The 16,755-nt window shown below is 36.1% G+C and overlaps 1 protein-coding gene across 5 annotated transcripts; it reads right to left on the minus strand.

Annotated features, from left to right (window-relative positions):
* Positions 1-164: 164 nt before the first annotated feature.
* Positions 165-15,338, minus strand: LOC133819882 (selenium-binding protein 2-like). Of its 5 annotated transcripts, XM_062253256.1 has the most exons (8): positions 15,161-15,337; positions 12,920-13,115; positions 11,941-12,168; positions 11,598-11,829; positions 11,290-11,397; positions 10,229-10,255; positions 9,983-10,117; positions 165-768 (listed from the first exon to the last, which is right to left on the minus strand). In XM_062253256.1, the coding sequence occupies exons 1-8, from the start codon at positions 15,300-15,302 to the stop codon at positions 487-489; spliced, it is 1,350 nt and encodes a 449-aa protein (XP_062109240.1). In that variant the 5' UTR covers positions 15,303-15,337; the 3' UTR covers positions 165-486. The 5 variants fall into 5 exon arrangements, with proteins under 5 accessions (XP_062109240.1, XP_062109241.1, XP_062109238.1 ...); XM_062253257.1 differs by lacking the exon at positions 11,290-11,397 and having other exon boundaries at positions 15,161-15,338; XM_062253254.1 differs by having other exon boundaries at positions 9,983-10,255.
* Positions 15,339-16,755: the final 1,417 nt, after the last annotated feature.

Below are 16,755 nucleotides of genomic sequence, written 5' to 3' on the forward strand. Positions count from 1 at the left end.
TTTAGAGAAATTTTGGATAAAATGGCTAAAATTTTATTTTTGGAACCACTTTTGTCAACTCCACTCCATCCATACTTCTTATTTTAAGTAACATAGATTAATTTAATACTTTTTTTTACAAATATTTCTATTTATTATTAAATAAATCATACAATAAGATAAAATTTACCAAATATATATTTTTATATATAAACATTAATAACAAGTTAGGAAGCTCTCTACATGAGATAGTCCTTTTAGCATTCTCCATTTTGAGGAGTAAATATACAAAAGTTATCTTGAAGAGCCCTTGAAGATGCACTAATAGATTAGCTAAAATACATATGTTTTACACAATGCTACATCAACTTCTTCACATTTATATGTTACTATTCATTCTTTACAAACTAGAAACACTTGATTATTTGACTTTGGTAGAAAGATCAAAGATGTCAAAGTGAAGGTAACCAACTTATTGTAAAGATCTAATAAAGAGAAGTTTAGCAATTAAACCCATATATCAGAAGTGCAGTCACCTCCTGGATATCTCATTTCATGGGCAAGAGAAGGGCCATCAGGTTCAGCTCCAAAGTCCACAAAGAAATTTGGGTTGATAGCCAAACCTCCATTCTCTGAATCAACATCAAGCTGCAACATGTGTGAACCTTTCTCCATAATCTCAGGATAGAATTGGCAATCCCATGAGCTCAAAAGTGAGTTCGTCACGTAAAGTCGCTTCCCATCTAAGCTCATCTGCATCCTATGTGGTCCACCTCTCAATTTCTGTCCCTGAAGATTGTTTTGAAAAAAGAAAGAAAGAAGAAAACACCATTTTTAATGTCACTATTACAAATATAGACTTTTTTTCAACCTTAAATAAAAAGTACAGATAAAAAGTTTGAATGATTCTAAAATATCACATTTAATACCGGCCTTAAGAAAAATACTATGATATTGTGGTTTTTTAAAAAAAAAATAGGCAGTGTAAAGTTTTAATTGAGAGGCGGGGAGCACTTTTCTCTGCGACTTTTTTAGAAAAACCGCAGAGAAAAGTTTACCACCGTGGTTCTACAATCGAATACACTGCGATTCCCACCTATTTTACAGTAGTGCATCAACAACAATAAAAATGAGAATAATAGAAGTGATGATACAATATAGAAATAAAGATGATAATGTAGAGTCCAAGAACTTTACTTAGCTAGTTAGATAGTAGTATTATAGTATTAATAGTATTATCTTTATGACTGTGGATTTTTGGTTCAGACCGGGAATTATTTGGACACTCATAGTAGTACTTGTAGATTTTTTAAGTTTAATCTATAGTTTAAGAATATTAATTTTAACCTAAGGTTTGATTAATATGACTGATATTGAGGATAATATTTATTATACTATAAGGTTTAGATAAGAACCAATGGGATTTTAGCACATGTTGTGTATGGGTTATTAATGATTAAGTATTTTGAGGATTTAATTTATTAAGTTAAAATTTGAATACTATAAGGTCAGTCAGCAGCTTTGAAAACATTTAAGGGCTTAGTCAAGGCTGTTTACTCAATTCAAATTAAGCTAAAAATGTGTAATTTCGTGTTTAAATAATCAGCGTATGCCGATATATCGTAGCTATAGGGGGTGATATATCGCAGCACGTAGATACGGAAAACACGAAACGATGCACGTTTGCCTCGGGCATAATGGTCCAGGCGATATATCTCCTATAGGGGGCGATATATCGCCTCCTTCAGCATATTTTGAATGCTTTTGAATTCGTTTTCCATTCAACCATTCAACCTCTTGATAAGTCCAGCACCTTTCTGAACGAGTCTTCAGCCTCTGCTGAACGATAATTCAAATTATTTTCACTTAAAAAGCCATTATTTTTATTCAAGTTAAATTAAGATCCTTTCATTCCTAAACTCTATAAATAGGACCTAGTACCCAGCCATTATTTATCTTTTGCTCTAAGTTCAGAGGCTGCAAGTTGCTAGGTGAGTGTGAGAGTGTAAACACTTGGGTTGGGAATCATAAGCTTATCAAACACTTGGGGAAGTAAGGTTTTATAGTATTTCGGTTCGAGGTTTAGATTGGTCTACAAGTCTTCAAGGTATTTCCACACCTTAGTTCATTGGTATTATTTTATTTTAAGTTCTCATAGTCTTCTACTCAGCCTTCTAACCTTAATCTTTATTTTGGTTAGGAAATCCAAGAACTTGCACATAAGTTTTTGGTAAGTATTTTCTCAATGGTTTAGTCCTTCCATTCCTTTTATTTCTCTTCTTCACTATACTCACTCTTTTTCAAATGGTTCTTAGGAGTGTTCCAAAGTCCCAACTCTGTCCTCTTATCCCGGTAATTTTGGTAAGGAAAATAGGATAGAATTCATATGTTATATGTTTTATATGTTATCTTATGTTTTTATGTTATGAAATGTGTTATGGTATGTATGTATGAGGCTTGGGCATATGACCCATATGACTAACAAGCCCCAAACGGATTATGGGCATATGACCTACTTAGCTAGTAGGACCCCACTAATCTAATGGGCATATGACTTGTTTAGTCTATGGGACCCCAAGTAATAATGGCCATTATAGTATGTGTATGATATAAGTGTTATGTTATGTTTTTATGTTTCTTATGAAATTTATGTATATGAACTATGTGTTAGATTTTCCTTGCTGGGCATTAGGCTCATTCCTTTTTTATATGTGCAGGAAAATAGCTATAGTGGCGGGTAAGGTTCGTGGATGCTTGCGAGAATGTGTATCGGTGATGAAAGGATTCAAGGAGTCGAGAGTTCGATTTCGAGGATGTAGTCTTTTATTTATGGTTTATGTGTAATTTTTCCGCACCTATTTATGTAATTTCTTTTCATTTTAATTAAGATATGTTTTCTTTTTAAAACAATGGGATCCCATATCTTGCTTTGAGTTATGTAAGTTTAAACATTGGTACTTTCAAGTTTTTAATAAAGTATGATCTTTTTCACTTGTAAGTTCTATTAAAGATTATGGTCTATGTATAGTTTTCGTTAATGATCCAAAGTCTAGAGTAGTTGGGTCATTACAGATAAGTTCCAAAAGACCTTCTCTCCATGTTTAGTATAGTTTTACTTCTACTTCTTGACACTAGAAGAGGAGGATAGTAGAAGAAGAAAAATAAAAGCTCAATGGGATGTTTGGTATAAGGGTTTTACTTGGTGAAATTAAGAGGGCACTACACTAAAATACCCATTTTGTGTCAGTCAAACGCGCCAGTCAACGCAGTTGATTGACGCCGTTGACCGAGAATCATCATTTGTGGCAGTTGAGCACTGCTACAAATGCAAGGGCATTTGCATCAGTGTTATCGCTGATGCTGTTAATTGGCGAAGTTTACGTCAATGGGCAATTGACGCTAACGACGTGTTTGCGTCAGTGGGGCTCTGACGCAAACGGTGCGCCCAATATTAAATCCCAGCCATCGACCCTGAGTCCCTCATTCTCCCAAATTTGAAACTTAGGTTTTCTCCCAACAACCAGCGGCGCCTCCAACTTCCTAGACCCATTTTGGTGAGTTTTTTTCATTTTTTTAAAATTTTAAGGTTAAAATTGATAAATATAATATGTTTATGAACCTTATGCATAGTTTTTTTTATAATTTTTTGTATAGATTTTTTATTTTGAAGATTATTGTTTGAAAAAGCAAAACCCAAAATGTAATGCCCCAAATTTCCTAATAAGGTTTAAGACTTTGATTAGGAGGTCGGGAGGGTCATAATTGATTTATTATGCAATTTAATGATTATATGCATGTTTAGGTGTATTAAATATGCATGTGAACCAATTTCTAATTAATTGAGTGATTTTCATATTTTGGCCATTTTGGGCATATTTGGCATATATGTGATACGCGTGTGGTGCTTTGTTATTATTTGGTTATGATTGAGTTACTCAGCACGAGACGATCCTAGGAGGTAAGCTAGTGGAATAGTCACAACGAGATTTATTCTTGACTTGGGGTGAGTCAAGGGGTATTTAGCACATTACCGGGTTATTGGGTAATGGGAATAAATATTTGGTGATAAATTGGGAGTTAGTAAGATCAGGGAGAAATTCTAGAGGTTTTGACTATTTTGTCCCCGGGGGCGTTTTCGGGACCCCGAGCATTAGGATTTGTTTGAGGCTACATAAGCTTGAAGTAACCTTTTAAGAAATAAAAAGAACGTTTAAAACGTTCTCTCTCCCTCAAAGTTCCATTTTCGTCTCCCGATCGCATTTTCAAAGGAAACTTGAGTTCTAGGACTCGGATTTAAGCGAGGATCGAGGCATAGCGATCCTAGGGAAGATTAGAAGCTTATTAGTCGGAAGATTTAGTTGGGAACAACTCAATTGGAGGTAATTCAAGTTTTAAGTTCTAATTTTTTAAAGTTTTTAAGCTTGAATTGGATTTTATGTTTTGATGAGTTTTTGTTAGATTTGAGACTTGGGTTTTGGATCATGGGGATGTTTGAAAACTTTGATTTTTGAGTTTGGATAGGTTTTTGGAAGGTTTTAAAAGGAAAAAATCGGGGTTATGGCAGTTTTCCCAGGTGGGGCCGCGACCCTGTTCTTGGGTGCCGCGACTCGAGCATGGTGCTGAGGGCGGTGGCTTTGTGAGTTTTGGGGGCCGCGGAAATGGGTAAGGTGCACTGCGTCGCTTGCCCCAGGTGTTCTTGTTTTGGCTGGGGGTCGCGGCTCTTGAGGGTTTTTATGGCCAAAATGATGTTTTGAGCTTGGGAACTCAATCCTTAGGCCTTAGGATCGTTCCTACTACCTAGATTAGTGGAATTCGATATCTCGGAGGCTAGGTCTTGGTTCTGGGATTGTTCTTAGAACTTGAACTCATTGGATCACCGTTTATGGTTATGACTAGGTTATCACTAGAGGCTTGGAATCAGGATCGTGCTTGTTGCTCGTTTATTGGTAACCTATGCTTGGACCAAAGGGAAGAAAACTGCACCCTGTATATGACATGCATGGTTATTATTGAGGCATGTCGAGTGTTTAAATATGATGCATGTGATGCACGGGAAACATGTGATTAGGGCATGCCATGAATGTTGAATATGAGATTGTTCAGAGCTTGAGTCTCTGTGATTGTGCATGATCCTAATTATGCTAGCAATTGTTAAGTAAGCATGCTAATTGCCCTGTATTAAGATATTTTACATATGATATATGCTTGGTAGCATTGCTTACTTGTGTGTGGCACTGACTAACTAGTCAAAATCGGCAATGGTGTCAGATCCGTCTGTGAAGCTATGACTAACTAGTCAAGTTCACAACGATTTGAACATTGGTCGCGTGTTACTGACCTAAGAGTCAGAAACGGCATAAGCGTCATGAACGCAGAGCCAATAAAAGATTAGATCTAATCGATATCAGCATTGAATGACTCATATGGAGTATTAATGCTGGATCGACCCTAAGTTTGATGAAAATTATAAGTGCTTGACTAGTCTATGACTAGTTACTCAGAGCCAGGGCCAAAGGCCTAGGTGACTGCATTGTCACATGGCTAAGGGAGCGGTACCCATGGTTGTGACTCTATGGTCACTCGGTAGGTTTATGTTGGCGACTATTCCATCAAATGCCTACCTTGTTTAAGCTAGTGAAAGGATCACTTATTTGTAAAGCCCAGGTGACCCTATCGTCACATGGCTAATGGGGACGGAACCCACCTTAGTGACTTTTGCAACTGTCACTCTTCTATTTAGGGCTATAAGCCCCGCGTGGTTATCGGAACCACTAGTGTTAAATCACTTATCTGATTAGGATTGACTTGATAGTCATCTACTCAGGAGGGCAGGATTCCTTATCCTGGATACCCATCATTACGTGAACTTATTTGCATGCGTGATTACGACTGTTATTGCTAGGCATGCACTTTATGATCTGATGACATGTTATTATTGTTCATGAGCATATTGAGTTTTCTTGCTGGGCTTCAGCTCACGGGTGCTATGTGGTGCAGGTAAAGGCAAAAGAAAGATGAACCATCCTTGAGTTAGAGAGCTTAGGTAACGATGTGTACATATGCGGTTGCTCGACCGCCACGGCTGAGGGTTGAAAGAGGAACTAGGGTTAAACTCTGTTTTGCCTCTTAGATCGGCTGGTTGTAATTATTTTATTGTAATAAACCTTTAAATTATATTTTTGGGATCCCAATGTATACATTAAACGTTTTAGTGAAACGTTATATCTTGTCCAAAAATTTTAATCCCTAAACCGCTAATCATATTTAGTTACACGTTTATGGTCAAATGACTCGATTAGCGAGTTTATAACTGTTTATAATGTGCACCGCAACGGTCCCTGGAGTTTAGGGCGTTACACAAAAACCCTTTTCTTGATTTTTTTCTCTAACTGGGTTTGCATAGGTCATGTATGTGGCTGGGGTTGCGGGGGTCGTGGGGGGTGGCTGGAGTCACAGGGGTTGAGAGGTGGCTGGCTGGGGACTGGGTACAAGGGGGATGGGGTCACATGGGGTGGCTGGGGGCTGGGTTCACGGGGACGGGGTTCATAGCGTTTTGTTTTTGTTTTTTTAATATAACATTTGCGTCAGTGCCCAACTGTCACAAACGTGGCATTTGTGACAGTACCCAACTAACGCAAACGTGCATTGACGCAAATGTAAGGCTGATTTGCGTCATGGGATTCTGCGTCAGTGTCAAAACTGACGCAAAAAATCAATTGTGGCAATTATGAACTGTCACAATTGACATTTTTTTGTTGTAGTGGGGGTTGAGATTAAGAGAATTTCAAACTCAAGTGTCCCAAAAAAATAAACTAAAAATAGGATTCACACAAACATAAACCTTCCACTAAAAATCATACCAAATATAGATTTGGTTTCACATTCACATCTAAGAACCCAATCTTCCATAACAAATATTCCTTAAGTTTTTTAGTTATAATAATAATAATAAAAGCTTTTCAAATAAAAAAAATACTATGTTTTAATGTAGTTAATTTTTTTATTTGATTAGAATAAGAATAAAATGGTAAATCTAGTATAAAACTTAAAATAGCTTTCCATGATTTCTCAACAGATCTTCATGAAAGAAGTTGGTAGAGACTTACTAGGAAGGATTTTAAAATACAAAAAGCATTTCTGAAAAATTATTTAAACATTTTCCAAAGTAACACGCTCTAGAGGTGTTTTCAAAGTCATGCCAAATAGTAAAATAGTATGTATGACAGTGGAACACTTTTTACTAAGAGAATTGCTAAGGGTATCACAGGTGCCTAACATCTCAAGAAGGTAGCATAACGTTGTTGGTGCAATCCAATATCAAGTCCTACATGTAATGCCCCGGATTCCCTAATGCGGTTTAATGGCTGGATTAGTAGGCCGGGAGGGCCATAACTGTTTAATTATGCCATTAATTGATAATATGCATGTTTATGTGAATTATATTATAATATGATGTTATATGCATGCATGTGGGTCCACATTTCATTACAGGGGTGTCTTGGTAATTCGGCCCGTTGAGAGCATAATTGTATATTTGTATGCATGTCGGTGACATATTGTTGAGACCACATTATAATGTGGGTTTGTTCGAGCTATTCGGCATGAGACGATCTTGGAATATTAATTAGCGGTCTAGACATAATAGGTTTAAGTTCGGGGCTCGGGGTGAGTCTCGGGGTGATTTTAATGATTAGAGAGTTGCCGGGAATTAAATGGTAACGGGATGTGAATTATTGGTGTTTGAGATTATCGAGAATAACGGGAATTGGAGAGCGTTAATTATGATTAATGAGATAGGAGGGAAATACCAATTTGGCCCTTGGGAGCCTTTAGAAACCTTTAATTGACCTAGGGGTATTTTGGTCTTTTTACCCCTAGGATAGACTAAGCCATTGAAGGCTGTAGAAAGGTAATGAAAATAGAGTATCACTTGAAGCTTCTCCCGTCCCTTCTTTCCTTCAGCTCTCTTTGTGATTTTTGAGCCATTCTTGAGGATTCAAGCTTGGGAAGTAAGCCTTGGGAGTTTGGGAGTGTGTTCCACCATTGAAGAGCACCATAAGCTGAGCTTGGGGTAAGTTTCTAGCCATTGAATTCCCTGGTTTGCCTTGTTTTAGTTCTGTTTTTCAATTGAGAATTCTAGGTTAAATACTTGGTTTTGTTGGGAGATTTGGCTAGGGTTCTTATGGTTGTCATGTTTGGGGTATGTTAGGATGGATTTTGGGTTCATTTGGCACCAAAAATGGGATTTGGAAGCATTGGAAATAGGTTAGAATCGAAGGAGTTGAAGAATGAAGTTTCAGGGGAAAGCTGGTCTGGGGGTAGCGCTACAACGCCCATCCTTAGGCGCTATAGCGCTACATAGGATGGTTTCTAGGCGGTTGGGGGTTTCGAGAATAGCGCTGGGGCGCTAGGGAGCAGCGCTGTAGCACTACTCTGTTTCACCAAAGTCTCGTTTTGAGTGTTTTTAAGTGTTTTTGGCTCGGGGTTTCAATCTTTAAGGCCCAGGATCGAATCTACTCACCGTGTGGGCATGTTTCGAGGTCCCGAGAGTGAGGTTTAGGTTAAGACCCTTTCAATGTTGATTTTCATTAATGGAGGTTATAATTGGTTATGATTAGGTAACCACTAAGGAATCAAAGGTCGATCGTTCTCAGGAGTCGTTCTTGTTTTATTCTCGCTCGAACTGGAGGTAAGAAAACTGCACCCTGTGTTTATGACATGCATGATTGTTGTTGAGCATGTTGGTTGATAAATGTGGACATTGATTGCATATTAAATGCTAGCGGATATTGTTTACTTGTCTATGGTACTGACTAGTCAGGGATACTGACCTAAGAGTTAGAAACGGCATAAGCGTTCTGAACGCAGGGCTGAATGAAGATTAGATCTAATCGATATCAGCGTTGAATGACTCTAAGGCATTAATGCTGGACCGACCCTAAGGTCGATGAATCTTATAAGCGCTTGGCTAGTCTAAGACTAGTTACTCAGAGCCAGGGCCTAAGTGACTGTTTGTCACATGGCTAGGGAGCGGAATCCCATGGTTATGACTCTATGGTCATGAGATAGGTTATGTTGGTGACCAGTCATCATGCACCTATCCTATTTAAGCCAGTGAAAGGTTCACTTATCTGTTAAGCCCCGGTGACCCTATTGTCACATGGCTAAAGGGAGCTGTACCCACCTTAGTGACTTTTGCGACTGTCAATTACCTGTTTTGGGACTGAAAGTCCTGAATGATTATTATGATCATTGTTGATATTATATCATGCTATATTGTGTTTTCTTGCTGGGCCTTGGCTCATGGGTGCTATGTGGTGCAGGTAAAGGGAAAGAAAAGCTCACCCAGCCTTGAGTGGAGAGCTTAGGTGGTGATGTGTACATATGCGGCCGCTTGACCACCACGGCCAAGGAGTTCTCAGAGGAACTAGGGGGTTTATCCTATTTTTGCCGCTTAGGTCGGCAGGTTTGTAAATTTGGAATAGTAATGACCATTTTGAGTTGTAAATAACTTGTAAATATTTTTATGGGCCCATGAACAGTTTTATGCATTTAATAAAATATATCATTTCCTTTTTAATGGTTTTCCACCTTAGCCTGTTAACAACACTTAGAGCACTTTTTTTTTTAACCAAAGGACTCGGGTAGCGAGTCAAATTTCTGGTTCACCGTAACTATTCGGGGGTAACCAGGGCGTTACACCCCATATTTGAAATTAATAATTATTACGAGGGATTGCTAACCAATTATAAAGTGTCACCTCATATGATGTTGGACAGATGCCAAATAGCAACACTTTTAGAAATTGTAATAAAATTATCCAATTATAAATTGGATAAGGCTATCAAATCATCACCAATCAATCAGACAAGTACATAGAATCTCTAATTTTGCACATGTAAACAGTCTATCAACAACTCAATCTAAAGCAAGAAGTTCGAGTCAATAGTGTGGATAACAAAGTGACAGCATAAAAATTAAAATAGTTGCTAGATGCACAGACCTGGATTTTTGGAACATCGAATTGGAAAGTTTGACCATCTTCTCCCTCGGCCAAAACTGGGCTTCCCTTTTGAATTTGTCCCCCAACCCAGACTTGGCCTGTCAACTTGGGATTTTTAGGGTCCTCAATATTGTACTGCCTCACATCACCATGAAGCCAGTTCACGAAGTACAAAAAGCGGTCATCGAGTGAGATTAGTAAATCATTAATCAATCCAGGCATATCTGGAAAAATCCAGTTCTGTACCTTCAATGGTTTCACTGATATTACGACCTGGAAAACAATAAGAAAGATATGATGGCTTCTTTTTTACAAAGAAAAAATTATAACAAGAAGGAAAACAGTGGTATTCTAATCCTCACCAAACTGATCATTAAACTTAACATAGTCTCGGTTAGTTAAGTTGGTTATGTGTCAAGGGCAGTTGTGTCTTTCTATTCTCTTAAATCTTTATATTTAAATTCTTGTCATTTTATTTAATTGTAACACAGATTTCAGAAGTTGCAACTTTGTTTTTGAAACACTTTGATTGAGTTGTATGGGAATAAGATCAAGAGAGTTAGTTTTATAAGTTTCGGCAAAAGATTATTGTGACAGTCAGAATCCCGTGATCCGTAAGGGAAAAGACCGGGTAAGCTGTGCAATCCCACACCACCTGGGGAAGGTCAAGTGTAATGATTCTAAGACTGTGTAGGTATGGGACTACATAGTTGAAGAGGGCTTAAATGGATTGATGGGTACTACCTATATTAGGAAGATGCATCTTCTTTTCGGTAGCCCATTACTTGAGAACTCCATGGTTAAGCGTGCTTAGCCTGGAGTAATCTAGGGATGGGTGACCTCCTGGGAAGTTTTCCCAGGAAGTGTGCGAGTGAGGACAAAGCACGCTGGAAAGACTTGTCTTGGTTTGTAAGGCTAGTCGTCATTCCAGAAAGCAGCCATAGTGATGTGGGGCGTCACAATTATCGAGTTGTATGAGTGTTCTTGAACTGGTTTCTTTCATTTCTTGAATGCATGTACTGTGGTGTCCAAGATTGTATTCGAACAAGCAGTAACATTGACATTATTTTGAGCTAGTGGAACCCAGAGAGGGAACTGGATTAGGCTAGCCCTTTGTTAGCCGAACCAATATAAAACTCTGGTTGTGTTCTTCCTTTAGTTTCGGTTTTGCATTCTTTAGTTTGCATCTGTTGTTCTAAGTTTTGTATTACTCATTCTTGTTTGATTCTTTGTTTGAGTTCTATTGTGTTGTTAAGTTTTACAACAAAAACTATATACAAAAATATGTAGATGTATTATGTACACACCTCGTGGCTCCATGAGTCGTCTGGGTTCTTGAAAAACCTCACTATGTTACTTGTCAAGGCAGCTCCAACAAATCCAGTATCTTTCGAAGGATCGTGCAGAAACCTTATCTGTCAACGAATTGGTCGGGTATATTCATATCATAACATTCGAACAGGAAGACCTAAGAGTCTAATCGAGACTAGTAGAGAATAAAAAAAAATTATGGATGGAATCAAATATTTTATAGTTAGAGCCAAAAAGTATTCGGTTATTGCTGAAAAATCAATATAATTTTAAACTGCAAATCAAGCAAGTTTACGTCGCTCACCTCCAAAGGTATTATCCCTGTGTTACCAAGATCCAATGTTTGTTTTAGTTCACCACCAGGCCAGTTGTATACGTAAAGATGTCTCCCATATAGACCATTAGAGACATCTTCAAGATTGAAACCTTTGGTGAAAGTAGCAGGAGCACCCATTGATGAGCTGATCATTGTCTTGTGTCGAGGTTGGTACCAAAAATCATAGCCAAACTCAGGACTATGGCCTTCTTTCTCCCACCTGAAAATACACAAAATAACTAGAGTTTTGGACAATGGTTACTGAAGTGGAACTTTCTAAGGTCATTGAGGAGAAGTCTTGAGACAGGGAATAAGTTTCAAAAAATTGTACCTTCCTTTCACATTAAATTCTGAATCGAGAAGAAGAAATCCATTTCCTTTTGCATTGCCATTTTTGTCACCTAGGCATGATACCATTATTTCACCAGAAGCCAAGCAATGAGATGTGTGTGGAAATGCCAAGCCAGTCTTCTGAACGATCTCTTCAGATTCAACCACTTTATGCAATGAGGGGGCTTTCAGGTCTGTCTTTGTGTCCACCACATAAATAAGACCAGACCTGTAAAATAAGTTAAACCAGTAGGGGAAACATTAGTAACAATTCACAGAATGAATTCTCTATAGTAGATTTTATTTTTCATGGTATGGTATATTAAACAAGAGGATTGAAGATGCACATTTTCTCTATGGGACGGGTACCCGCCCCTAATGGTGCGGGGAATCCTCCTCTAAATGGGGAAGAGGGCAGAGATGGGGATAATTTTCAATGCAGGATCGGGGATGACACTCTTTATCCTGATGGGGGTCGTTTAAATTATTATATATTTTTGTAATATTTTATATGTATTTTATATATTTATTTATGTGTTATTATAGTATATTAGTATTTTAAAAAATATTATTTGGGGTAATATTTAGTATTTTAAATCATAAATATTGTGTAATATTTTAATTTATATCGAATTTACTATTTTTATTTTAAAATTGATATTTTTAAATAAATAGGCTCCCCATGGGAATTCCCCGCCCCCATCTCGATAGGAAATAAGCAGGGATGAGACAAGGACGAGGATTAAAATTATAAATGGTGATAGGAACGAGGATGAGGGAGCACTTCCCACCAATTCCCCGCCCCGTTTGCTTCACTAGGATTGGGGCACCCTCAGATGTGGCATATTGCTATTCGTGTAATTTAATAGCGGGTCTCACATATTTCAATCACACACACCTTGATTAAAAACTAAACATTTAAAGTGAAAGAAACAAAAGAAAGAAGTTTCAAACTCAAATATGGAGTGCAAGATTATTACACCAGTCCAGGTACGATCAGAAAACGCCGTTGTGCAGATGGATCTGTGTGGCAAGAACTGCATGAGTTCCATCCTGTATGATGCAACTCATCACCTAAATATGGCATAAACAGCCTGTGGATGACTGTTGAATAAGTAGGAGAAGTTGGATCAACATCCACAGTTGCCAAGTAATCAGGCTTTTGTCTTCCAGTCCCTTTATAGCATCAAACAAAGACTGATCAGCATGGCAATTTAATAGACCATTAAAAAGATTGCCATATCAAGTTATAAAAGAAGTAAAACTTATAAGAATTCTCATTTTTCTTCATGAAATCTGTAATAGACTTGGATTAGCTGTCACTTTTTTTTAAAGTGATTATACCTCTAAGACTAATTGGTGAAAATAGCCTAATTTTTGGAGTCATTTTGTACTTTGACATAATTTTGATAATATTTTGCAAAATGACCTTTGTCTAAAATTTCGATCAGTTGTCTAAAAATTTCGACTACCTGTTTGAATTTTTTGACCACCTGTTTGAAAAAATTCGACCACCTGTCTCGAGTGACGGAAATTATTTTGCAAAAAATTATTAAAACTATACTAAAATACAAAATAACTTGAAAAAATAGGTCAGTTTGTCAAAAAAACTCGTACTTCTAATTTGGGAAGCATGATTGTTCCAAAATTCCAACAATAAACAATTCAACAATAATCTAAAGGTAACAGGATTGGTGAATTATAGAAAAGAGATAATAACAACAACCTCCTCTTTGTTTTGGCTAAATCAGACAAATAAAATTGAGTTTTTGAAAATTATAAAATTCTCCCATTAGATTTTAAATTATATAAAAATCAATCCTTAATTAAAAATTTAGTCAAATCAAAATAGGAAATGACAAAAAAAATTTGCAAAATAATGATCTAATTACAGTTATCTGGCAAAAAAATTATATTCAACCAATACAAATTTAAAAAAAAAAAACTATATTACAATTATCTAAATTTTGACCATATACATATTTTTGCAATAAAATTTTGAACATATTTTGATTAAATAGATACATATACACTTTTTGTTAGGAAAGATTCAATAGATGATCTATCCACAATTCTCAATTGAGTGTTACTATCTTAAGTTGTCCAACATCACATGAGAGTGACACCTTATAATTAGTTAGTGATATTCGATATTACTTATTAAATTCAAATGTGTAGGACTCGATATTAGATTGCACCAATAGCGGTATACCTCTTCCTTATGGTGTGTTATAGGGGTGAACATTTGACCTACAAAACCCGCAAACCCGCCCGACCTAGAAACCCATTTTTTTGCAAAATCCATTGGATTTGGGTGAAATCCGGTCCAAAACCAACTTGGTTCGGGTTTCAAAATATTACACACACGAACCTAATTTAAAAAAAAATTATTCTGAAAAACCTAACCTAAAAAAAATCAATTGAACCAAACTAAAAACAAACTTTAAAAATTTAAAAAAAAAACATGTGAAAAGTAAAAAAAAAAGTGTCAAAAAAATAATATTTTTGAAAAATTTGTACCAAGACCCGTTTTCGGCCAGCCCAATTAGCCCAGCCCAACCCGAAACCCGATCCGACCAAACCCGAAACCGAACAAAAACCTGAAAAAAATCAGACCGGATTCAGTACCACTTTTCTCCACCTGAAACCCATAACTCGAAATATCTGACCCGTGTGCACCCCGTTAGGCACTAGTGGTGACGTTTAGCAATTCTCTTCTCAATTACCACAGAATATCCACTACTATTTTTAGACACATTATCTACCAACAAAGATGATGTGAAGATAAGCAAAAAATAAAATAAATCTGTGCTTATTACAATTTGGATATATAATTCTTAAGTGTGTTGCCAATTTTTTTATTTGTACTAGGAAAAAGGGAACAAATAATACCATGTAAAGACTAACTTTCTATTCCCCATGAGGCCCACCAACAATTTCAGAACCATGCAACGTACGTCCAAATATTTACTCCAATTTATTTTCCTTATTTTTTCTTTATGGTAAAAAAGTACATTAAAATCATGATCACGATTCATGAACAATCATCCAAAAAAAAAATCCAGCTCGAATTTGATCAAAAGGAGAAGATTTTAAAGAATGGTTTGACTTAATACCATTAATTTGTACTTAATTATCATTCTAGAACATTAAAAGAAGTTAAGGGAAAAAAATACATAATTGAAAATGAAAGAGGTAGAGATTGAGATAGAGATGGAAACCTGTGTAAAGACAGGTGACATAAAGGAGAGCTTCTTTGGGGCCAGCCATGGCTTCTCGAGGTGAGGCGTAACCCGGTCCCGCCTTACAGGACGATGCTTCCACCGCCGAACCATGTCGTAGAACCACCACATCAGTTGCCATGTTTTCACAACTCTTTCTCTTTGAAACTATTTGGGAAAGAATCTTGAGAATGTCTCTTTAATATATAGGGAGAAGATGAGTGTGGGTGAGAGAAGTTGGTGGGCCCCACTTTGATGACGTGGGGCATAATGACATTTTAATTTTATTAAATTCAAATTTCAATTTAAGAATATGAACAAGAAACAAAAAATAATTGTTGGATTACAACGTATCGATCGCTTCAAATTCAAATTTGATTTCCTTCCAAACTTTACAAGCAGCAGCTAGTTCAGAGACGGTGTTAATACTGACACGTGGTGATGAGTGAAGGGTAAACTGAGATAGATTACGAGCTTAGATATTACCGTAATTATGGAAGGTTAGGCCATTTACGATCAATACTCCATTTTAAATCTACTTTAACTTTAATTTTTTTTTACCTTTTTCACCTCGAATTACTAATTTAACTTCAATCACTACATCAAATTTCACTTCAACTTTTACTTCAAAAAGAAATATTTATTTTCTTAATTCTTTTTAATCATCAGTAAATAAAAATTGAAAACTAACAAAAATTAATAAAATAATAATTAAATTAATATATTTAATAAATGATATTTATATTAATTGGAGATAAGGATATATGTGTCATTTTACCCATTGCATCAAACCAATAGTGCAACATCAATAGTTGAATACCATCAAAATAAAGATAAACTTAGTGCTTCGTTGTATAACCAAATTTGGACTTTTTGAAGTTGATGTAATCCACAACACTTTCTTAAGGTAGTTTGGAAAGGTATAATGTAATTAAAAATTCAGTGTAATTTGAGATAATTACTAGATTTGATATGTTTGTTTAATCAAATAATTACATTTTAACTATGTAATGAGAAGTAATTGAAGTGTCCCAGTTACACTCCCCAATTTTCATGGCCTTGTGAGAATTTTGTGTAATTACTAAATACTATCAATTTTAAATTATTGTGTAATTGTCTGTCAAACATGACAATGAGAATTCATACATAATTACCACTTGACATCCAAATACATATTGTATTTTAAAATAACTAGTAATTGCACATTGACTTCGAAACATGACCTTAATAGAAACAAAGAAGAGGAGAATTGCATTCATTGAGTCAAAGTTGCATTTGAAAATTTAGACAACAAATCTTTAAAATAAGAGTTTATTCTTTTTTGGACCCTGTATTTTGTCTTATTACCTGTTTGGACCCTGTGCTTTGATAAATTACTTTTTGAACCCTATGTTTTGTAAAATGGTTAAAATAGAAACCTAAACCCGATTTTAGTCAATGTTTTCTTAACTAAAATCACAAATAATTTACGAAACTAATAATTCAGAACAAAAATAAAATCATTCTGCTAAAAAACTGTATTGTTATATTCAATTTTTTCTTCATCAAAATTGAGTTTAGGGTTCTATTTTAACCATTTTACAAAATATAGGGTC

Source organism: Humulus lupulus, chromosome 2, assembly GCF_963169125.1.
Source record: "Humulus lupulus chromosome 2, drHumLupu1.1, whole genome shotgun sequence".
Classification (NCBI taxonomy): domain Eukaryota; kingdom Viridiplantae; phylum Streptophyta; class Magnoliopsida; order Rosales; family Cannabaceae; genus Humulus; species Humulus lupulus.

Bases quoted from the DNA above. Each gene is read 5' to 3' on its own strand.
- LOC133819882 (XM_062253254.1), bottom strand. From the start codon at position 15,302: ATGGCAACTGATGTGGTGGTTCTACGACATGGTTCGGCGGTGGAAGCA. The intron at 11,830-11,940 runs GTACAATTTTTT...GTGTATTTTCAG, and splicing joins GAATTTAATGTGAAAGGAAG to GTGGGAGAAAGAAGGCCATA. The intron at 10,256-11,289 runs GTGTGTACATAA...ATTGTTTTCCAG, and splicing joins ACGACTCATGGAGCCACGAG to GTCGTAATATCAGTGAAACC.